General features: G+C 34.6%; 1 protein-coding gene across 1 annotated transcript; it reads left to right on the forward strand.

Annotated features, from left to right (window-relative positions):
* Positions 1-16,925: 16,925 nt before the first annotated feature.
* LOC149963210 (uncharacterized) lies at positions 16,926-25,118 on the forward strand. Its single transcript, XM_090170509.1, has 6 exons — positions 16,926-17,033; positions 19,674-19,789; positions 20,428-20,550; positions 21,678-21,767; positions 24,403-24,504; positions 25,000-25,118. The coding sequence occupies exons 1-6, from the start codon at positions 16,985-16,987 to the stop codon at positions 25,036-25,038; spliced, it is 519 nt and encodes a 172-aa protein (XP_090026635.1). The 5' UTR covers positions 16,926-16,984; the 3' UTR covers positions 25,039-25,118.
* The last annotated feature ends 298 nt before the right edge of the window (positions 25,119-25,416 follow it).

Consider the following 25,416-nt stretch of genomic DNA (forward strand, 5'->3'; position numbering starts at 1 on the left):
CGAACCCGGCTCGTCTAGCTGCGAGGCGAAAGTGCTAACCACTCTGCCACCCCCCAAAGTGGGGTTGCGGAGTAGCTAACACTTTCGCCTCACAGCAAGAGGAGCCGAATTCGATCGCAGCTTGTGGCACTGTGTGAAAACTCGGAACATCTCCTTCTGCGTTGAGTGTGCAAATTCTATCACCAATGGTTTAAGGGTTTTTCCCCCGAGCCCTTTCCCCTTGCATAAACACTTGTTGAGGTTAAAGGTAATTGTGAGTGTAGGGAGCTGTTGGCTCGTGTGACATGAAGGTCTTGCCACGACCCTCCTACTCATTGCAAACCGCGCTCACCTGTAGCTTCGGGATTATTAATTAAAAAAAACTGTAAATTAGAATTTATTTAGTATTATTATGAAACATTCTGTTATTGGGGGATGGAAATATACTAAATGGAAATTTCCCAAAGATAACAATGTGAAATACTCACCTGATTATCTTTACAGTATTTTAAGTAGCCTACATGTATTTCAGAAATAAATCAAAATTATAACCAACGTAAACCAAACTCAAGAGATCAAGCGCATTTCTGAAAATACTGTGTCTTTTGAAAATAAAGAACTGACTATGGTAAATCAGAGATGGCGTGCAAAATATATATTAACTTTGCCAAAGCTACTCATAACTTTATCCAATTTGCCGGCAAAATGAATAAATGATACTTTTCCAGTTAAATTTTTGATGGTATCTAAGGTTCGAAATTGCTTTTTATGGATTAAATCAACTTTCATTATAAATAAATCTTTATTGATTTCATCATGCGAAAAGGGCGTTTACTACTTACTGGATTTATAGCTAAAACTAGCATTGGAGGTGTTTAAAAAACCTTCGTTGAAGCGTCGATAATAAAATGTTTTAATTCATTCTCTGAAAAAGAAAATACCTTAGATTTGACTGTTTATTGCATACAATGTTAATATAACCCTAAAATTAAAATGCAACGCAGTTCTTAGAAAGCTCCCAATGAATTAATATTTGAAACGGTTTTTTCCTGAACAGCTCATGATCATAGAAAATAGATCTTTGCATTTCCAACGCAGAGTAAACTGTTAACTAAAAGCGGATTTTAATTATATGATGATGACAGAAACGTCTATTTAAGTGGTAGTAAGGCCACTTATAAATCTTTAAAAAAATATTTCTACCTTAATGATTAAACTGTTTTTTCTCCGTTTTTTTTATGCCTTTTTTTAAAAACCAATTTTATTCCGTATCATACCAATAAAAGATTATAGTGCCTATAAACCTTTACCGGGGAAAAACTTTCGAAAATTGATTATCAGAGTATTCAACTTTCCCATTGTCAGGTATTTTAAATAAATCTTAAATTGTTTTGAAGCGAGCACACGCGAGAAATTGTGCTAACCCCTTTAGCTTAATAGTTTGAAAACGGTATCTTTCAATTATACAACTAAAAGAAAAAAGGTCTTTTAAGTTTTAATGCTAGTCTGATAGCTTTCAAAGTAATTTAATACTTGCCAGTATAATTCAAATTGTATAATATGAAAGTAGATTTAAAAAATGTTTTAGTTTCTCATCAGCGTGTTGATTTTTCGATCCAAGCCTACTAACGTAGATAAATACACAGTGACTGCCTTCTTGGAATGGTCGAATAATGAAAGGGACACGTTTTATTATATCCAACCCATTTTATCTGGAAAGAAACGCTTCAACTCTCTGAGTAAAAATTATTTGGTTTGATCTTAATCTGAAACAAGGTTATAGAAAACCACTCGTTCGTGTAGTTTAGCTAAATCTTAGCGAGAAATGGACTATGTTTGATCCTTTTTCATTAACTTGAAAAATCAATGGTAAGATTATTGTTCTTACCGGCTTTCCGATCAATATTGTGCACAAACAACAAACTAAAGAAAGCTTTCCTACTATTTTCTTTTCCAAGTGCAAAACTCGCTTAATAATCTAACCTTATAAAAACACGACGCCTTAAATATCTGCTCATTAAAGAACTTCTAACGTATTGACATACGAGAAAGCAACGGACTAACGAGAAAACAAAGGAGGTATTTCAGGTCTATTATTAGTAGGATTTATTCAAAAACTTTTATTTTGAGCTTGACAGAAAAATAGACAATGACTACAAAATTAGACTGACTTAAAAAATAGACAATATGACTGTAGACATAAATAGACTGACTTTGAAAATAGACAATGACTTCAAAAATTGACTGACTTCGAAAATAGACTGACTTAGAAAATAGACAATGACTACAAAAATAGACTGATTTCCAAAATAGACTGACTTCAAAAATCGACTGACTTCAAAAGCGTTTTGAAGAATAAACCCATCTAATTTAAATGTTTATAGCTGAATAATAAAACAGAATTGATTTTAGATCCTAGTAAAAGTTGTTTTGTTTAGTTTAATTATAACTAAATAAACATTAGTGGAATGTATTTACTTGCCATTTGAAGTTTCACATTTTTATATATTATATTTTTCACTTTGTCATGTAGAATATGGGTTAGTTATTCAAATTTATCAAAACAAAAAATACCAAATTCAGTGATTATATAAATACATTCGTTTTTCACTTAGTTTTAAAATATTTTATTTACAAGACAAATTTCAATTTTGGCTTTTGAAATCGTGACATTGGATCTAAAATCTTAAGCATGGGAAAGGAAATATTTCGCCGCTTACATTTGGTAGGAACATGGAATTAAAGAGATGGTATTAAATCCGAAATACTGGAGAGATATGGTGTTTTTTTAAATAAAAGTTATCGTAATTCAAAATTTATTTTTATTTTTTCCCAGCTCAGGCACATGGCCAATTATTGACCCGTTCTTTTAAAATTCGTTTTGATTTATTTTTATTTTACTTAAGTAGAACACACTTTTTTATGATGAAATGCGATAAGTAACTACTATCCCGAAAGTGAATAGGAATTCATATAATAAACATGTATGCCATTTTATGTTAATGATTTATATTTTAGAACGTCAAGGACTATCTGTAATGGCTACTTTTGTTTATTTCAGATATAAAAGAATATGGTTAAGTCAAAGTACATTAAATTTGATAGTTTAATTTAAGTGTTTTAAAGGAGAAAAAGGGAATCAACCATAATTAAGATAAGTGCAGGGAAGAGAAACGACAAACTTTTCATTTCTTTTTCATGATTTCATACTAACAGAAAAATAAATAATGTATACATCTGTAAATAATAATTTCTTAACAGTTGTAGATTACGTTGTAATAAGCCTATTTTGGATAGAGGGCACTGATAGTAAAGTTTATTAAAGGTAAGATAAGATAAATAAGGACAAATGACAAGGTGATCAGAATAGATATATAGACACCAGCCTTTAGACGCGGTTAGTCATCTCTCCCGTCATGGATCCATGCAGAAAGCTGTATTTACTTGTGTGCTTTTAAACCATCATGTTTTATCCTTTAATAAATAAGAAACACAAAAACGGCCATCGGGACGGTCAATCAAACTACGAGAACAACGTCAGCTTATTATAAACGACGATCATTACGCAGAGGCTTAAAGAGGTCAACGTGCTAATACAAGAGTTCTAAGACTTTTACATTCCTATATAGCAGCCCAAATGAATTTTGGTGGAAATAATCTTCAAGCGCAAGTTCCTATTGTTCCTCAACAAATAATCATGACTAGGATATACGGAAAATTGGACACTTTTGACAGCGGAACTGAATCATGGACCCAGTACTAAAAAATAATTGATGCGTATTTCACAGTCAAAAACGTAACTGAAGATGCCAAGAAGCGAGTAATCTTACAGACGGTATTGGAGGCAAATATATATTCACTATTGAGAAAGTCCCAAGATAATACGGCTTTCCCATATGCACTATCGTATCTAAATAAGAATAAATTAATACCCATAAACCACCACTGGACATTGCCTCATGCCAAGTCAATGGCAAAGATATAAAATTTTAAGTTCACAACGATTCCAGACATTTCATATGTGAGGAAGACGCTTAGAGAATTCCAGAATTAAATAACATCCAGAGGTTTTCAAGGACTCTACGTTCATACACTGGAAATCCGGTAAAGATCTTTGGAAGCACCACAGTCAGTCACATATCAATCAAGACAAGCTGAAGTACCAATACTTCTAGTGGAAGGACGACAATTTAACTTGTTTGGAAGGAAATGGTTATTCTCTGAACTCAAGATGTTACCTTCCATCAGCGAGAATCAAATCAACAACCTGAGTCCGTACCGTGGAAAACTCGACGGAATACGGAAGAAGCACGAAGACGTTTTCAAAGCAGGTCTCGGGAAGTTGAAGAATATTCAAGTCAAACTACATGTAAAGCCGATAAAATATCTGAACGCCCACACAATACCGTATCAAATGATTAAGAAAGTAGAAGTAGAAGCAGAAATAGAATGAATGGAAAATGAAGACATAATTCAACGAGTACCATTCTCCCGATATGTTTTACCCATTGTCCCAGTTATCAAGCCAAATGGGAAAATCAGAATCTGCGGAGATTTAAAGTCCACAAAAATCGACCTATAAACACTTGAATAAATCTCATTGCACGAGCCCAGGATATATTTTCTAGGCTTGCTGGATCCAAATAATTTACCAAGGTCGTCTTAAGAGAAGCGTACAATCAAATTGAACTTCACCCAGAATCCAGAGAATACTGTCATCAACACATCTAAAGGACTTTATCAACATAACCATTTACCATGTACCATATTCTCATTATCCGCTTTATTTATACGCCATATGGTTCTAAAAGAAATGAAACCTTCCAAGGTGATGCGCTAAATTGGAACATCTCCAACATATAAACCAGTTCTTATCCATCATAAATCGCAATGGTCTGAGAATACGTAAAGACAAATGTAATTTCTTCGTACCAGAAATAGAGTTACTGGGCCATCGACTGGCTGCTGAAAGTCTACACCCTTTGAACAGCAAGATGAAAGAAATTATGAAACAGAAAACAACTAGACTCGACGTTCATTCCTGGGGATGATTAACAACTAAGGTCGATTTTCACCAAAGCATTCTTCAAACATTCGTTCTAGATTTATGGAAATAAGTTTACTCTTCACTGACCACCAACCGTTGGTTTCACTTTTGTCAACAAATAAATGAGTTCCACCTATGGCAGTGGCAAAAATTCCACGTTGGGCACTGCTTCTGGCAGCTTTTCAGTATGAGATCATCAAATTAGAATGCTGATGCTTAAAGTAGACTGCCATTTCCGCATACGAAAAATAACACACGAGTACCATCTGGATACATGCTAAGGATGAAGGAGATAGATGAAAGTCCATTTACAAGTACAGAATTGGCTAAGATGCCTACACTAGATATAACGTTAACAAAATTTCACGAATACATGCGTCATTTGTTTCCTAAAAAACCTAGAAGAAGATATTGAGATCTACAGGCAGAGAGAGGATGAATTATCAAATTTCGGCAATATCCTGTTTATGGGCAACAGATTGATAATACCATACTATTGTCTATTTTTCTTCGTATTAAGCACGTATCTTTTTTATCTGAAATTCACTTTTAATTGTTCTGCAATGAAAATGGGTCTGTTTTACTCTTGTATTCGCCCTCTGAAAGATTAATTACTAGACTGCAACTATTTCACCTTCCTTGCTCCTAGTCTATATACAAATGGTAGAAATTTACAGCAACTAAGTCGGTTGACAGTAATTATGAAACGTTTTCCTATTAAATAAATTTTATTCATATTTAATTATTATGAATGCAATATTGTTATATGATATTTTATTTAAAAAGTGTAGCAGCCTTAATGATCTCTTTAAGTATCTATATTTTTTACTGTACTCGTTTTCCTTTTCCTTCAGCACGCAATAACATTTTTTATCCCAGCGTGACTACTAGATATGAGGTGCATATGCGAGCCTAAGTATGTGTAGGTAGAAAAAAGAAATGTTCTGGAATATACAGTTTCTACAACAGGAAATATACAGGTTGTTTTGTTTTGCTCGAAAAAGTGATTTTTTTTCAAATACTATGTTTTCTAGAAAGTTGAAATTCGTACTGTACATTATACGTGCCGGGGGACACTTTCTACCAAAATTGCATCTAAATCGAAAAATGTTTTTACGTTTTTGAAAATTTAAATTTTAACCGTTAGGTGCTATAAGAAAATTGTCAATGAGAAAATTGTAGAGCGTCATCGAAAACGTACAAATAGCGTTGGCGCGGAAAAAATAGACGTATTTTTCACTGAAAAAATACGACTTGAAAAAGTGACAAGTTGGGCAAGCTAAAATAACTTTTTTTTTAATTCCATTGGGAGAGAAGTGTAACTTTATGAAAGTCAGAAATTTGTTAATCTGGTGTTTAATGCAATAAACATCGCAGAAAACTCGAGGAGACAATTCAACTTACTAGAAAACATAGTTTTTGAAAAAAATCAGTTTTTCGAGCAATTAAAAACACCCTGTATATAGTTCTAAAAGCGAATGATTGCCATTTTAACGAATCATAGAAGGTCAATATTATGGTCATGCAATTCTTTATTACACTAATTATTTATTTTTAATTATGAAAAGACCTTTTATTTTATTATATTTGTATTTCAGAGGTTTATTTATCTGTTTAAAGTTGTTTTAATCTGCTTGTTTTTCAATATTTTTACGGCTTTCGTAGGTACAGTCGCATCTCATCCATTTTGGTCCTTTTACGGTTTTTGTTGAAGATAAAAAGCGTTATCGGCTTTTCTCGTTTAGTTTTTTTTAATAGGTTAAAAAAATGTTTATTGTAAATAAGATATATTTTTAATCACTAATCTTATCTTACTATTTTTTAACCTTATGTGTATATATATTCGCTTACAGCGTTTATTATTATCGTCACTCCTAATATGTCGTTCATCTTGTAAAGTATTCATTCTTAATAAACGTTTGTCTTTTAAATTACTACGTTACGATTTCTTACTAGTTTCAATAGTTAGTTAGTTAGTGTAGGGTAGCTCTGCTTATTAACATTGGATTTAAAACTCCAATAGTTTTTAAAGACTAGATTTTCTAATTAAAGTAAATAAGTCAGCTTCTTGATCAAAGTTTTTTAACAATGTTTGTCGATTTAGTGATAATTATCTAATTTAATATAAAAAATGCATCTTAAAATAAATTGTTACAAATGCTATTAGATATTTTTTTCTGAAATGTATCCCTTTCCTTAGCGGTTTCTAAAATTAAAATCTAATTTTTCAACATTTCTGGATGATCATGGATAATTTGGGATAAATTATTCCTTTTACAAGAAGCAGTTGTTATTAATTGATTTGTAGTAAATTTTTGGAGTAAAGTAAATTAAAATATATTTATAGTAGTATTGTAAGTGGTTTTTTGCTTCAGGTGCTTAAGTGGAAATCCTAAAATTTCCGACATTTTCCATTTAATGCTTCTTACTCTGATCAACTGAGAAATGGAACACGCAAAAGCTTGGTACGATCCATTTATCTGTAGAAATCGGCTGATCGATTTCAAGCGATCTTAGAACGCTCAGGAGGAATAAATGAAACACGCGTTTGTTGATAGGAGGATATCCGACCTCGCAAAAGGAAATGTTCAAAAGGAAAAGTTCATCGGAGCGATCTTAAGCTATCGATATAAAAAGCGTTTTAAATATGTTACTATATTTATAAGAAGCCAAATTTCATAATGTAAATTCTCTTTATTACATTAGCGTAAGGAACCAAAAGAAAGTTAGCAACCTTTTTTTTTCAATTTTTTGTGATTTCAAATGGATGGTGAGTCGGTCAACACCATCAAAGAGGCAGGACTGGTCGCCGATACAGTTTTGGACAGGGGTATTTTAAAAAAAAACAAAAACCCAAATCTGTAAGTATTGCAGAGGGTGTGGTAAATCCCACACCTGAAATTGTACCGGAGTCTAACGACTTAGTAGTTTCAGGACTAGAGGACTTCGAGCCTCTGTTAAGCAATAACTCGGAAGAGGATACGCTGACAGAAGACACCAAAGACCTCAGCATATCATAAGGTGAAGAGGTCGAGGATAAGGTGGCTCAACCAGACGGAGCAATAGTGGAGCAGATTGGCGAAACTAATCGAACCAGCGGGAGCGGTGTGGTTTTCATACTCACCGCTGGGGAGGGCGAAAACGCCAGTCGACCTCTAAAATAGACGCATCACCATAAGCAATAAGGTGGTGCAGAGAAATCTTCACCACTGTAAAACAGCCACCGCTGTACTTTATAGAAGGCTTGTTAAGGAGCAAATTGTTGTTGCTCTTATTCAGGAACCCCAGATTGCCAAGGGGAATATCGTTGGTCTTAATAGTGCAGGTAATGTCTATTATGACTATAATTCTGTTTTGGTACGCAAGGACATTCATGCCCTTCCGCTTTCAATCTATCACTCTTGGGATACCGCCGTCGTTGAAATCATTTCATCTACTACTGAAGGGAATGAGGAACACACGTTGGGATTCGCCTACTTCCCTAACGATGATGCTCTGCCCCACCATCACAGGCGGTGACCAAATTGGTTAACCACTGTCAGCGGTCGGGAAAGAAACTCATAATCGGATGTGATGCGAACGCTCATCATGTTATCTGGGGCAGCAGTGACTGCAACGATCGTGGTGATTAATTAATGGAATACGTGGCTACTGTAGTACCAAACTTTATATTCTCAATAAGAACAATGAACCGACTTTTGTTACTGGTAACAGAAGTGAGGTCATTGATCTCACGCTGTGCACAGAAAATGTCGCAGCTCTAATTTCTGACTGGCATGAGTCTAGAGAACCGTCATTGTCGGATCATAGACACATTTGCTACAGAGTCATGATGAATTCTTATTATCTGCCCCATGCGGAGTAGAATCTAAAGGGCTTGTATTACCCTTGGTTATACACTCTAAGAAATTGGTTCAAACTGTTTTAACACTTGAATTTTAAAATTTTGTTCCATGGTTCTATTTCAATTTGTTGTAATGATTTATAATAAAAAGTACTGCTACTTCATGGAATTTAAAAAATGGTTTTATTAAAATAAAATGATTGGGAGCTTTCGGACCGTAGTCCTTCGTCAGCCACTACATTATTCTCAATATTGTAGCGGCTGACGAAGGACTACGGTCCGAAAGCTCCCAATCATTTTATTTTAATAAAATCATTTTTTAAATTCCATGAAGTAGCAGTACTTTTTATTATAAATCATTACAACAAATGGTTTTAACACTATTTGTACACTTTAAAAGTTGTAAAATCTCACTTTTAAAGGGTAAAATCACACTTTTAAAGTTCTAAATTTTCTCTTTTAAAGGGTAAAATCACACTTTTAAAGTTCTAGATTTCATCTTTTAAAGGGTAAAATCACACTTTTAAATTTGTCAAATCTCACTTTTAAAGGGTAAAATCACACTTTTAATGGTGTTAATGCACATGTTTAGAGATAAAAACACCTATAAAGGTGTTAAAATGCCCTTTGAAAGGTACATTGCACCTATAAGAGCTCAATAATAATTTTAATGGTGTTACTACGTCATATTTGAAAAAAGTGTTGAAATTTACAGCACGGCAAACCGGGCGCAACGGTAAAATGATAGAGACAATTTAAAAAAACGTTAAGTATAACTAAAGCAACGCAACAACGAACCGGCTACACCTAAAGCTTGTTTTCCACTGGCGCGCGCAAGGACGCGTTTCTCAGCTTTGTGGAAAACAAGCTTAAGACGTAATTTTAACTGCAACAAAACAAAGAGCAATAATGGCCGGGCGTTTTATACCGAAACCCAAGCGCGACAAAAAGTATTCTAATCTGCTAAAAACCAGAATGACGGAGAGATAAAATATCTATAAAAACTTTCTGATTATTGATAGCTTAAAACCAAAAAAATACCTTCATCACATTTTTCTTAAGTGATCACCCTCGATGAAGATATTACTTAAGGCGTAATGGCTGATCGTCTCGGACCAGCTCTGCCATATAGAATTCACGATGGTGAAATTTGGGGTTATGGATCATTTCATTGGCCAAGGCGTTGTAGATTTAATGGTGCTATTTAATTCTAACAAAAGGGCGTATTAACACTTTTAAAGGTGTGATTTATCTCTTAACAAGGGCGTATTAACACTTTTAACCGTGGGATTTAACTCTGAAAAAGGCGTATTAACAATTTTAAACGTGCTATTTAACTCTAACAAAAGGGCTTATTAACACTTTTAAAGGTGTGATTTAACTCTTAAAAAGGGCGTATTAACAATTTTAAAGGTGCGATTTAACTCTTAATAAAGGACGTTTTTGACAACCTCATTTTATTCTTAATTAAATTGTAAATACAAATTTATGTTTGTAAGAATTAAGAATAACCGTAACATTTTGCGAAGATAATTTTCAGAAATGTACAAAATAACAGTAATTTTCTTTACTTGGAACTAAAGAAATACGATGGTTTTTACCTTTCCGAGGGGACAAAGTCCCCTAGGAGGGGTTATACAACCACCGTGTCTGTCTGTCAGGCCTGCGAACGCGTTCGCATTTTCGGTGCAAAGTGTAATCACTGCGTACGCAGTTTCTCGAGATCTCTGCGTTCGCAGTTTCTCGAAGGGTTGGCAAAACCACCGTGTGACGGTGAGCGTTAACGGATGCATTTGCGGTTTGGTTTGGATGGTGTTTTTTCGCTCACCGTCGTAACGGTTTGGTGTATTACGTTTTTGTAATGTTTATGCGTAGGTTGTGAGTGTTGAATTTGTTGTGTTTGTGTTCTGATGGTTGTGCATGTTGAGGCTGTTGTGTTTATATGGGCGTTTTCTTTTCAACTTCTTCTTAATGACTTTGGGACGGACCGAGTGCTGAGTCTAATGCTACCTCTCAACGTCCAATGGCAGGGTTTCCACCAGTTGTATACGGGATTCGTCTTTGTATCAATTTGCGATCGCATCGGGCGGGATTTGAACCCGGGACCTCCTGCTTGACAGGCGGACGTTCTACCACAGAACCACCGACACTTGTTACGCCTTATTGAAAATTAGACCTTCAGCTTTATCGGAAGCGTATTTAATAGAGTACGAAATTTTGGTTTAATTGAAATAGAATTGAAATTGAAATTATTGCATCGAAGAAATTCTAATTTAGCGTTTCTCTATTGGTTAAAAACAAATGCGCCACCCAGGTTTCGAACACAGACCATTCGGCTTGGCAGTCGAGCGCTCTACCACAGAACCACCGATAGCTGCTTAGGTTCACTGAAATTAAGACACGCATCGTAAGCATAATAGGTAATAAAGTATTTTTTTATTAATGAATTTATGAAGGCCTAATCTGGTTTTTTTACGAATGAAATTTTAAAGGTTAAATCTTGTTTTAGCGCAGTCAGCCGAGATAAGAGGGTTAAAGGGTAGACCCTGTGGGTGGTCCACTTTGTTAGTTTTTTTGTTATTTATTTACGGGTATTCTTAACGACCTATATATAGTTGTGTTAATTCAAAGGAAATAATTTAACGTTAATTGCTTTAAGAGCTGGCGGTTAGTCAAGTGGCTCTCTATGCTTTGTTGATGGTAAGGTTTTTGCTTCTTGTAAATATATTTGGTGTGGATATTTGGATATCTACGATTTCTAACGCAGTCAATGATTTCCTGGGTGTGCGAGTCATTATATGATATTGGAAATTGGACGGCATTGGTCTTTTTCATGCGGTATGTGTCACAACGTCAACTGGAAGTCTACGAGTGTTGAAATAAAATGAGCGTTAAAGATGCGGCAAGTATTTCGTAAGCGAGAAAAATACAATTACCATCTGTAGATATATCTTTCATTAAAATTTGCTTAGTATTATTTTCAACTGATAAACATGTACTGTAAAAAGGGTTAAATTCAATTGTGCATGGTTTTAGTAAGTCTAACTCGCTGTTGTAACTACTTAATTTATAATATTCTGAATAAATTAAACTCGATTGTTTCGTCTCAATTATTAAAATTAAAATTTTATACCGGGCAGGGTTTGAACCGAGAATACGTTTTTCGTAAATAACTCTGAATTGCGGAGATATCTTTGGGGGTCGTGTCGAGAAATTAATACCACTAGGGACCATTCTTCCGAGGAGAGGTATATTTTGGCCTGCCACTTGTTTTTGTTACCACAGATGATAATTTGTTAAGTGAACGCGTTTCGGAAATCGCCAATTTCGCAACTAGTGAAATCGAAGTTCTATACTTTTGCCCCATAGATAGAGCAGGACAAATTTATTTTTGGTGTGTACTAAGGAGTAATACTGAAAAATAAATTTGTAGTTGTAGTAGATTACACGACGTAGAAATGAGTGTGTAGACCATACTTTACTCTTATAAAAAGGGGTTTGGTGATTAACTGAATATTTAAATGATATGTTACTCAACACATTTCGTTTTCCGCGTTTTGAGCACTTTGAACACGTTATGCACGTGCCGTTTTTTGAGCATTTTCTTTATTTAAGTAGACGACTATCGGGAGATGTCGTAGGTTACATAGGTTTTTGGCCTAAAAATTAGCTTTTGATTATAGTACCTTAACGTTCCTTGGCTTGATTTCATATGTTTAAAATAATTTTTTCCACGAAATTTAGCATCGTACCTTAGCCGTTTAACTATAAGGGCAATACCTAGCCTAATGCACCTTGTATTCAAGTGTTCCCCGTATTGCCACCCCAACCCCATTCTTGCTATCACGATGGGCCTTCTACAACGCAACCTAGAGGACCGTACCTAGCCTAACGCACCTAGTATTGTTAAAACCAATATTAACTTACTCGAACTTGTAAGTTTTTTAAGCCAAAACCTAGGACACGTACGATATATTCCGATAGTCGCCTACTTTGGCCTAAAATAAGGAAAATGTTCAAAAACGGCACGTGCATCACGTGCTCAATACGCGGAAAACGAAATTAATTGAGGTACATATAATTTCAATATGTATAATGATGTTTAAAGGCCGAGAACAGAGATTCCATTTTCTCGTGAGCGAATTTTAACCCCCGCAAAATTGAGTGACAGCGTGGACAGCTTGACCGACGGCTCTGACTGTTTTTGAATAGAATATATTCAATGAGTATCAAAAAAAGAGGTAAGCTTCAATACATGGAATTGTCCAGGCGGTCACTCAAGCTGTCTTAGCTTACAATTAATTTGACAGAGATGTCAATCAGTTGTCACTCGTCAAAAAATTAAGTACAGGGGGTGGAAATTCGCTCTGTTCTCGGTCTTTAATATTTAATTTAAAATCATCTCAAGATCTACTACACCTACATTTTCTCTTTTTTGTTTAGTATTGACCAATATTAAAGTTTGTTTTCATGGCTCCTACTCTATCTGGGGTGCAGAAGTATAGGACAGACAGTGAAATCTCAAATTCCCGATAACTTTTTATTTACATGTTTGCGGATAATAATTAATACACCATTAAATTCCGGGTAAAAAATGTTATATATAAATCGTAAAAAAACCGAAAACTAAAAGGGGGGCCTATTTTTCATATTGGCTGAAACCTTTTCTAGTTATTCAGTTTGTAACTGATAAATGATAAATCTGACCAGCATTTTTTTCATTCCATGTTAATTCATTTATTTTACACTCACTCGAGCGCATTTCAATTACATTTATTTCATACCCAGTTATAAAATCTACAAACTTGACACACCACATGGTAGTACTAAAATTTCTTGATCTACAACATTGATCTAGTTTTTCTAAAAAATAAGTTGTCCAAAAAAAGGTAATTAAAGCAATAGAAAAAAACTCACATTTTTAACGTAGTTTTTCTAAATCTTCAAATATTTTTAATTGTTGTTCCATAAATGCCAAATTATTATCCGCAATCGTATCAGCACCATATTGGATATACTACCAAAACGTTGCAAATATAGTCGAAGTCTAAAAATCATAACCCTCTAAAACAATAATAAAAACTAGCCAAACTGCATTTTAAACAAACGATATACGGAATTAACGTATAAATAAAATTAAGATATTTCACATTTATGACTCATTTATATGTGAATTTGAATATTGCTCAATTGAAAAAGTCTGCGAAAATGTATTATGATAATAACAAAATATATGATAATGTACATAGCCCAACACCACCGAAAAACCGCCAAATAGTGCTAGTTGGCAGTAATCCTTTAACCTTTTCTCACGGCGCTCCTTTGTAAACGTTGCCTTAAGCATTCTTTTTCGGGCCTTTATTTTACCCCTCTTCCTTGCCTCCCGCTCGTTGGCCATTACCTCTGCCCTCAACGGGAGTCTAGCATCCACTCTTTGGATATCCGTATATTTTAGTTGTTTAATTACGATCTAAAATAACATTAATATTAATTGGCTACGAATTAATGATAATGATATGATACAAGAACCCGGTCCATATTGTAGTTAACACAAATATTGTGGTTATAACAAATATGATTTTTTTTTTAGAAAAATAGGAAACGAAATTAAACGAAATATATAGACAACGCGAAACATATATAAACTCGTAACACAATATACACTTATTAAACATCAGTGTTTAGCATTATGCTTAAAAGCCACGAAGTTTAATTTCTAAACATGACCTCTTACCAGCGGTTCCGGTTTGGAACACTACCGGAACGATCTTGGAAGATTGTTTGAGCATCTCGTTTTATTTAAACAGAGGTGTTAAAGGAATCAACACCAACTCTTACCCATGTTTAGCTTTCAAACATGTTTAGATGTTAAAAACCTAAACACATTTTTTTTCTGTGTAGTCGCCATATTTAAAACGTCAAAGCATATTCAAAATATTTAAAAAATGAAAATATGCCAATAAAAAACAATCAAACACAACGTTAATAAAAACAACTGTCATTTATTGATGATCTTAACATTAAAATATTGAACATAGAAAATAGAAGTCAATTGTTTCGAACGTAGAAAAATCTGACCCTTCTCGACCAGGTTTGTCTAATAACTGTCTTATTCTCGCCCTCTTAACGTACTCCAAACTTTGACCCGTGGGAAAGTGCAAATTGAGAGTTTTTCGCGAAACAGTGTAAAGGTAAAGGGGAGGAATACCAAACAACGGTAATGTTCGATATCATGTGTTTTCCATTTATCAATGTATTTTAGGCGTATATTATCTACATTTAAAGTTATGTATATTAGTGTGGGGTGGACTACGCAGGTCCTTTCTTGCTCAAAGTCGTCAAGGGTCGTGGTTTTTGTCTGTTTCACAACACGAGCTTTGCATTTCGAATTAGTCAGCGACATGTCAACCAACGCTTTCATAGCAGCGCTAAAACTTTTCGTGTCGAGGAGAGGAAAAACTCTGCGGAACCAACTTCACAAGAGCAAATCTAGAGTTAAAGGAGTTCATCAGATACCTTACGACCACAACAAGCAATGAACAAATCACAAGATGGTTGGCAGACCAAAGCATAACTTGGTATTTCAATCCGCCAGCAGCGCCTCATTTCGGAACAGTTTGGGAAGCCGGAGTAAAGTCATTGAAACAAAACCTTAAATCTGTCATGGGTCAAAAAATATTACCTATGAAGAAATGGAAAAATTACTTGGCCAAATAGAAGCGTGTTTGAATTCAAGGCCTCTGACAGCGCTTAGTTCAGATCCAGATGACCTACAAGCGCTTACTCCAGGGCATTTTTAAATTGGATACACATTTACAGCTGTTCCTGAAGAAAATTTGACATTTGAAAAAATCAACAGACTATCACGCTGGCAGTGAGACCAAAAAATATTTCAGCATATTTGGAAATGTTGGCTAAAAGAATACCTCACTCGAAAATGGACACAAACACGGAAAAATACTTAAGTTGGAGATCTATTTTTACTAAAATATGAAGATCTTCCTCCTACTAAATGGAAGTTAGCTAGGATTATTGATTTACATCCGGGTGCCGATAACTGCGTTCGGGTGGCTACAGTAAAAACGACAGAAAAAATTCTAATACTACCAGTTGTCAAATTATGTCATTTTGAGTTTTTTTGTATAACTGTGTTTTTTTTAAATGTGCGTTTCAAGGTGGCCGGAATGTTATTATTTCCGTATATTTCAAAATTCTAAAACAATTGTGTAGGTATTCTAATTTCAAAATGTAACCAGCGATGCAAATTCGAGGAACATTTCAACATCATCAAAAATATTTTAAAAATTGGATTGGTTTTTACTTCATGTTCTTAAAATGAAAAATTATTATATTGAAAAATGAAATAATTCTAATCAAATAATCAACTTTCCAGATTTATTAAAGTAGTACAATTGGCCAAAATCATTAAATAAAATACATTCCTAATCCTTTGATGTAACTTTGTTTTAATAATAAAATATTAGTTGTTATAGTGACGCACTGTCACAAATCTATTCAAGGGCTGCTAATATTTATCCACAGAACGTCTTATGGACTTTGAATTACCAAATAGAAGTGCAACAAAATGTTGCCCGATCTTGAACTTATTTTACCCTAATGGGTAAAAGATAAGCCACTTTGTTCCGATGAAGCTGTCCACATCATCTTTTTTCACTCAACTGCACTTTTCGTCGTTCCAAGTACGTGAGAATGATTGTCATTTATAATAAACTGCTTTGAATGTAAAATTTGTTTTGATGAATTTATCTGTAGTTAGAATTTCCAATTGAGTTACGATACCTTTTCAAATCAGAGAAACGTATTGAAACTCTAACACGTAAGCTAAAGTGACAAGTGTCAATTCGCAATAACATGTGTAATAATTTTGTTTTCGTATTCTGGTCGTTGTCAACAGCATCTCAGCTTCTATATCGAAATTGTACATGGTAATAATAAGCAATTGTTCATTCAATTCCAATAACATGTCTTTAAAAATGAGCCTACGAAACGTGACAACGCTAGCGAAACTCGGAATTTTTCTATAAAATAATCCCTACCCCAAGAATTCAAATAATTTATTCTGTCGCAGGACGTGAAGAGAGACGCTCGAAAAAATGAATTCTCGAATCCTTGCGCTTCTATCCTTCTGCTATTTCAACTGCGGTAAGCGAAATTCTGTGGTCAGATTTCAATAATTAACTGTCTTCTTATAATTTACCGGGTGCTTCCTTTGTCCGTGCAATAAGCGCGATCATCGCGTTAACGATAGCTTCCCATTGTCCATTTGTAGGCTAAAAATAGAATAATAAATACAAACTTTGTGATGTAGTCAATTAAAATTTATATAGATGGAACATAATTTTTGATGGATTTGGCGTGTTTAAAATCTTTACCCATAATGATTAACTTTAGCTATCTTTCTCCCAAGTCTTAGAAACAAATAAATAGTTTTCCCATTTTATCGTACGGCGTTACCTTTTTATTGGAACACGAATGTACACAATCGCACATTGAAGAAGAACTGATAAGGATTTTGATTAATTATTATTTCCATTATTTAGATGCAGTTTTAAAATCTTAAATGTAAGGCTTAGGTAGATTTTATTAGTCCAATATGCTAATTAAAAAGTATACTTTTAATCTTAAATGTAAAACATTAAAATAAATAGCTTCGCCAAATTAGTTTTAAACCCCAAAATGTCAGAGAAAGAAAGCACTTCTGCACCGTACTGATAAGTTCCAGTCTGGCAAACAACGTTTATCTGGATCAATACACCAATTCAGTACTTATTTTGGTACCAGCTACGATCGTGTTTCGAATTCTAATCGTTTTGAAGGAAATCGATTTTTTTTCTATATAAGGTCACCAACTATATAAACCAAAAATAATTAATAAATCTAGGCAGCTGTGACTCTTGTGACTATTGCGACAATTATATTATAATTAAAAAATGAACAATTATCAATACTAAGCAATGTTTGTTCTTTTGGTTAAAAGTGTTGTCCACTTCGTAAAACCAAACAAATGACTGCCGTTGTTACACCAAATTAGAACGTCTATATTCTTAAAAATAAATGTATTTTACTGTAATGCTATATAAACGAGATGCCAATAGCAGTCGCGAGTACACACAATTTCTCAATGCATTCAATTTATTTTGTATAAGAAATTAAAATTTGAATACGTTTTTAATAATCTTGTACATGATCAAAAAAGCGTACAATAATAACCCAAGAGGAGTTTTGTAGAACATCGGAGTTTTTCAAAATCACTTTTTATTAAAAATAATATACCAATCACCCTGTCGTTTAACATAACTAACGCACTAAGCATTAATAACCAAAGGGGAATTTTATTATAAATTTATGACCAAGGTTGATTAATCACCCAGTCCATTAAGTATGAAAAATATTTCAATGAAATAAATAATTTTTCTTTAACTACATAAGTATAAATTTAACTAAAATGAGCATTATATCAACCACCCGGTAAAATAGCTTAATAATTATGTTCATTAACATAATCAAGGCACTAATCATTACCACTAATTATAATTACAACGCTTCATATATTACTTCATACATTAGAAAACATATTTCCATCACCCTGTGCACTAACGTGATAAGCACAAAAATAATTACTGAAAACGATTTTTTCCAAAATCATCACTTTCTCAACAACTTAATACCTTAACAACGATCCTTATCATCTTGTCCTTAAAACAGTGAAAAATCAGATTTATCGATTAACGTATTTTTCATTGGTATGATAAGAAACACCCTGTATAAGAAAATGGGCTTACACTAAAAGAACCTCGAAAGTACCCAGCATAGCATATCCAAGTCAAACCCTGTATACCCAAGATAGCGTAACGTGCGTTGTTATAAAAGGTACGCCTAAAGTATCCAACGAAAATGAACAATTCGTAAAGGTTTCTAAAGTCAAATATGAAATATTTGGATAGAGATGGCATTCTGAATTTTGAATTGGAAAGAAATCTGACAAAAGTGGGTATGCGGGCTGTGGGGTCCTGCGAATTGGCCAGAAATGTCATTTAAAAGTAATATTCCTTAAGCAACTTAAGGTATAATTTTCAAAACAAATAGATCCTCATTTCAATGTGGATTGAAAGTAGAAAATCGCTATAATCCTAAAATGGATTAATGATTAACTTCTTCTTAAAAATGTTTTGAGGTCCAAAAAGTTACTATTAAAGATGTGGGTAAGGTGGCTTCGTCCCCTTTGCCACAGAAGTTACCCTTGGTATAAGCTAAGACCATTTACACCTGGACTACAATGCAAACGTTATAACTCCGATTTCAGAGTGTCCGCTACAAAACACCACCAAGTGGAGAAAATCCGCGATAGTAATCCACAAACATGTAGCAACCCACCTTTTTTGATCCCCCTTCTTTAGGAGGCGAACGGTTCGCGCTCTCTTCCGCTGTTTTTCTCTTGACGCCGTAAATAACGGGCGAAAATTGGTCCCTACTCGCGGGGCGACCGAGCAAAATGTCAGGAGAGGAGCGCGAAGTGAGCGCGTTTTTTCAGTCCGAATTCCCTTGTGGACGAGAGTTGCCTCTAAATAACGATGGTGGCGTTGGGGTAGCGACGACACTAGCCTAACAACAACGCCTACCTTCATTGCAGTCCAGGTGTAAATGGTCTTAGGTATAAGTCTAGCTGATTATTTATTTATTTATTTATCTCAAATTTAAAAAAATATTTAATTCAATTTTGAGAAAGCTAGCTCTCCAAATAAATATCGAAGTAGATCCTAATGACCTTTTTTTAATTTGTAGAATACCTTGTGGAAAGTCAAAGTACTCCTAAATATGTGTCTCTGATTTGGATTGGCGTTGATGAAAACGAATTATGTAGACAAATAAATAGAGATGAAGGACACGCTATCTATTCAGTGAGAAAACATTTTTTTGGCATATGTCGATTGAGGTTTTTTTCCAACAGACCTGTCACTCTTTAATTTTGAGTAATTCTTTTGTTGGGACGTTTCTCGGGAATCGGTGTCTAGCGTTTCCCCATCAAAAAAGGGGATTCTAAAAATGTAACGGCGTGTGGTTCAATCGCATCGAAAGATATGTTTTTGGAATCTAAATGAGATAACGGACCAATTAAATTTTGTTCTGGAAAGAAAACTTTATGATAGTGTGTAAGGTGTTTTGAAAGCCACGCTAAAAATCACCCAATTATTAATATTTTCTTTAAGTATAAGATAAATGTAACCCGAACTTAAGTAAAATGCTATGTCCGAGCTCAAAGACTATAAAATCTATATATTTTGAGAAACTTAAAGGGATCCCTCACTCACAACAGGGGAAGGCATAGGGGTCACAAAAAAACTGGTTTTGAAGCACACTGCAAGTCCGGATTTTATGTTACCCCTATGCCTCCCCCTGTTGCGAGTGATGGATCCCTTTAAGATAAGGGTTTCCAAACCCGATATTTTTCTGCTGCTTCTCTACTCGTCTAGTCTGTCTTCAATATTAATGAGATTTGAGTACCTACAAAAATAATGTACATTTATTTTTATTGAAGGATCAATATGACTGTGAAGTGCAATGCGTAGATGGAAACGAAAATAGATACACGAGGGAATACCCATCGGGCGTTCCGTGCGGAGAACCAGTTGAGACGTCCAATGGCACTAAATCACCGGGGGTAACGAAAACCCCTTTTGATTGACTTTTTGTCGCATCATAACGTTAACGCCGCTGTTTACGGGAACCCGGAATCATGGAAGTTTTAATATAGCCAGCTTTTTTTAAAATTGTATCCGGATTCGACAACCAAATACCGTCACGTTATAATACTTTGAATTTTTTTCTACTAAAAGGCTAGTTCCCACTTAGCGAATTTTCGAGACGAATAAAATTTTCGCGCAACGAAAAAAGACGCACTTTTTCGGTCGCTGGGGAAGCGGTTCTCACTTTAGCGCGAAAATTTAAAAACGCTGAAAACATCTCGTGCGGGTTTTTAATAATGTTTTAGAACTAACATAAAACATCAGTTCAAAATGACCCAAATGGATGTTCCTGTTGATAATTTCAATAAATAAACGATTCTATTCGTGAGATAATTACCTTTACTTCAGTATCTTGGTCAAATTGGCTGAGCTGCTTTTCTAAAGACCTAGGCTTAATAAGTGACGGATGGGAGCGGAATAGATCGAGGAAACGCGTTTTCTGATTGGCTGAAGCTTTTTATCGCCAAGGTGTGGAAAAAAATAGAACATTCGCTAGATACCGCGGAGACGCGACTTTAGCGGCGAATTTGAAAAAAATCGCAAAATTTATTCGCGAGCGTCAATTTTCAGCGGGAAAATTGTTTTTTTTTTCGCTAAGTGGGAACTAGACTTTACTCGTACTTTTGCAATTGCTTTTTATAAACTAGAGTATAAATATTTCACATCAAGGTTTAAGAGAAAGATCATATTCCACTTAAAATAACGACTAGATACGCTATATCATTTCGTTAAATAGGTTGACTTTAGATATAAATACCCAATCAAATAAATAGCTTCTACATCAGCCAAGTACCAAATATTATATAGTTATTTTAATATAGTTGTTGTATTGTGGGAAATATTTATAAAGTCCAAAACCTCTTTCTTTGCCCTTACTTAAATCTTTCAAGAAAATGACCAAGGATAGCGGCGATAACGTTTAATTGCGTAGAAGTCTTTGTTTTCTACTTCAAAAAGCGAAAATTTACTGTTTGATTAAAAATAACCCATGATGACAGAGTTTATACACTAATGGCGAATTAACACTAGATAAATTTAACAGGTTTGCTTAAATAGCTCCTGCACGTTAAACGACGAGAATGCGGATGAAGCTTGCAGAGCCAAATCGAAGAATTTCAACTATAACATTAAGGTAACGATCAGGACTGGTGCTGGGTTGAATTTTGGGCCGCCCGTGCTTTCCTGCAACACACAGGTGTATTTGCAGATTAAGGAAAGAAACTATTAGTTCTGGGCCGATTAAATAGATAACAAAATTAACCAATTTGAGACACAAGCTTAAATTGGTATACATGTCGTTTTGGTGAAAGTTTCATCACCCTATAGACGCTTGCTTCATAGCCATTTGAGTGATTTTCTAATCAATTTAAAAATATGGTGTGATTTTTGCTTATTAGCTTGCAAAACGATAAAAACGCATCCTGATATTAGAAATATTTTTTAATAACTTATGAGATAAGCTAGCAGGATATAGAAATTTTGACATAACTAGTTTATAAGCTAACACACAAAAATGTAGAGGTAGTAATATGGATGCAAGGCAGCCAAATAGCAAATTTATAATCAATTCATTTAGAATCTGCAGTTTAGTTGAAATACATCTTTTTGGGTGCTGAAAAGTTTTTAATTTAAGCCATTTTTCCGAACTTGAAAGAAATATTCCTAACGCAAACAGTAGAAAAAAATTAGATAACTTACAGCCTAATTGTAGTGATTTTGCTGAACCATTACAGTCTTAAAGCAGTCCATTTACATAACAGTCCCGTAACAGTTACATCAAGTCAAATTAGAGCTTGATTGAAGCCACTTTGCAGCTCTCCTGCAGCAACGTTTAATGTATCCTTCAGTCAAATTGCAGAAACATTATAGTTAATTTGTAGTCGCATTAGAGCTCAATTACTACAGTTACTTCGTAGCCCTTCTACAGTTATACTTTTCAGTGTCATTGTACCCCCACTCTAGTTATTTTCGAACCACTTTACAACCCTATAACAGTTATCTATCCCAAAAGCGATATTATTTATTTTGCCTCATAACAAAAAAGCTAACACCAAATTAAAAAATAAGTTTGGCGTCTAGATCCTAATTTGACTGGTTAAGCCACCTATCAAAACGCGTATGGGAATCTTGTAGGATAATTGATGCAGCTTTATTAAAATGAATTTTGTTGGAGGTATAAAATGACTACGTTATCAAAGCTGAACACAAACCGAGAAAGTTGGAGTAATCCAAAAAAATGTCCAATTACGTTAGTTTTGATAGTTATACTAACATTAAACAGGAACGCGAATAATAAAAAAAACACTTAAAATCTTAAAAAGAAATAATAGGATTGGAAATTATAAGGAAATTATTGTAAGCTTTCCAGTTGTAAGTTAAGGATTTCTGAAAATGCTGAGCCCCATACACCCCCAGTCAAAGCACTAATGACCAAATTTAAGAATTTAATTAAATATTAATCTTATTATCCCGTATTGTAGAAATTTTAACATATTAAATGGCTCAAAATTTGCTAGACAAACTTATCTGGTATGGCCTCTTAAGAATTTGTAAACTTCAACCGATAATGCGGTGTATGTCTTCCATGAGCTCTCCACATTGGAGACACGCAGGATCGTTGCCAAAAATCTAGCGTAGCTTTTTACCAGTAGGCACGGTTCCACAGCGAACTGGAAAAAACCTGTCACTGCCGATATAATTTGAATAGAATAGCTCAGACGCTGTGGTGTCCTTGTGATAATAGAGCTCCAGTCTTTTATGTTTCGCCACTTCCATCTTCCAGTCTAGTTGCGATCTTTACAATACTCTCTTTCCACCTTTCTTTGAGACTACTTTGCGCGTACCAATGGTCCAGCTGTGTCATTTGGTGAAGCCCCTTTGTTTTGGTCGCTGTTAGACGTCCGTATTCAAAAACTCGCTTGGCCAGCCTATATTGGTCGATGTGAATCTGATGACCTAAATAGTTGAACTTACTCTTCGCCTCCCGAAATTTAAAAGTGGACCAAGGACACCCTTGATGGAAGCCTGGACTTAATGAAGTTTCCACCCACAGCTGTCTTGTCGAAACAATGTTGAGCTTGGTCTACCTGTTTGAGAAAGACTGAGTCGATCTTCAGCAACTTATTGCCATATGTCAGTGCGGGGACACTAACCACTTTAAAGATAGAACGAGTAGTCAAGTTGATTTTGTATGATTGGTAGCATATGTGACGCGTTACACGAGATAGCCTTTGCACGTTTTCAACAGAGATTGTTCATGGACGTCTAGATAGTTTTGTCTTGGATAAAGTGTACGGAATGTTTGGATTCATAAAAAGAATGGCACGTTTCGAAGGACTGAAGGTACGGCCGTACTCCGAGGAGTAGCTACCACTCGTGCATTTCAGTCGCTGAGCTTGCCCAGCCCACTATGTCATCAGCAAAGAAGAACGCATTGGTCGAACAGTGGATATCCAGTCTTGCTGTTTCGGTTAGATGGAATCGTCTTTGTAATTGGCATAATCTTCGATCAAACGGCACTACGTAATGGGCGAACAATGGGGATATTGGTCAGCCTTGTTTAAGGCCCAGGGAGCTGGCCATATAACCAGTTGATGCTCTTCCCAAGTGGTATTTGTACAGAGTGTCCTTGTTTATGGCAAAAAGTTGAAATTGCGTGTTAAGGAGAAGCATATAGTGCCGTTTGAAGGGGCAACGGTTAACAATCTTAATTATTTGAAACCTATCTATGCCCGTACTTTAAAAGTTGCAAAATTTTTCTCTTGTAGTATTCAGAATGCCTAGCAAAATGTAGCGTTGTGAACGTGAATGGAATAATTTCAACTCTTGTTACCAATATGGCGAATGGATTATTATGCATAAATGAAAATGTAAATATCGTTTTAATTATTTCAAATATGTATTTATTTATTCTCAGGAAGAATTTGTTTGGCGAGGATATTGAGCTATTCTCTTAAATTACCTCATGTTCTGCTATTACTATTTGGTTTCCTAAAAACTACATTTTGTGTCGTGATTGACGAATTTTGAAAAAAATCGTCCTTATTTAGTTTTCTTTTTCGGTGACATTAGGAATCTAGATTACTACTAAGTATTCGCTCTCTTTAAGCATAATTAAAAAAAATTTGGTATTAAATTAAATGTTTACCGTACGTAGTCACAATGTATGTGGCCATTTGAATTTTTTGATTTTTTAAAAGGTTTAGCCTTTTTACTTATTCTTACATGGATAGTGGAAAGCTTTTTTTAATTACGTAAACATGACTAGCCGTGGAAGGTGTTAGTAGCAATTAGCGATGGATATTTAGAACTCTCCTCTAGCCGTGTAATTGATTTATAAAATCTTAATATTGAACTCCTTACAGAACAAAATGGGCCACTGCAGAAAAGGAAGGTGCATTTAGTTTCTTTTATTCAAGAAAACAGCGAATTACGTTTAAAAAAAACCTGTAAAATCTAGAAATAAATATATAATAAGAATTCATGTTTGCGTTGATAAGTTATTTTTCATAACCAAATTAAGTTCCTCGCATGAAACATATAGAGCGTAGGAACAGTTCGCAACCGTAGATCCAATTTTTCTAATTCGAAACAGAAACTAAAAAGTTCTTAACGACTTTTCACTTCGAATATCACTACTTCCTTTGAAAGACCTGAAACATTATTTAAAAAGAAGTTAATGAAACTAATCAAAGCATAACTAAGTAAAAAAATTCAAGTTTTTAACAGCGAGTTATAAAGTAGAACACCTTTTCATAACACTTTGAACTACGGAGAAATAA

Source organism: Leiobunum rupestre, chromosome 1, assembly GCF_980474605.1.
Source record: "Leiobunum rupestre chromosome 1, qqLeiRupe1.1.hap1, whole genome shotgun sequence".
Classification (NCBI taxonomy): domain Eukaryota; kingdom Metazoa; phylum Arthropoda; class Arachnida; order Opiliones; family Sclerosomatidae; genus Leiobunum; species Leiobunum rupestre.

Coding starts and splice junctions, on each gene's coding strand:
- LOC149963210 (XM_090170509.1), top strand. CDS start 16,985: ATGAATTCTCGAATCCTTGCGCTTCTATCCTTCTGCTATTTCAACTGC. Junction 19,790..20,427: donor AAGGACACGCTATCTATTCA/GTGAGAAAACAT, acceptor TTTTTATTGAAG/GATCAATATGACTGTGAAGT. Junction 21,768..24,402: donor ATTTCAACTATAACATTAAG/GTAACGATCAGG, acceptor TTTCTCTTGTAG/TATTCAGAATGCCTAGCAAA.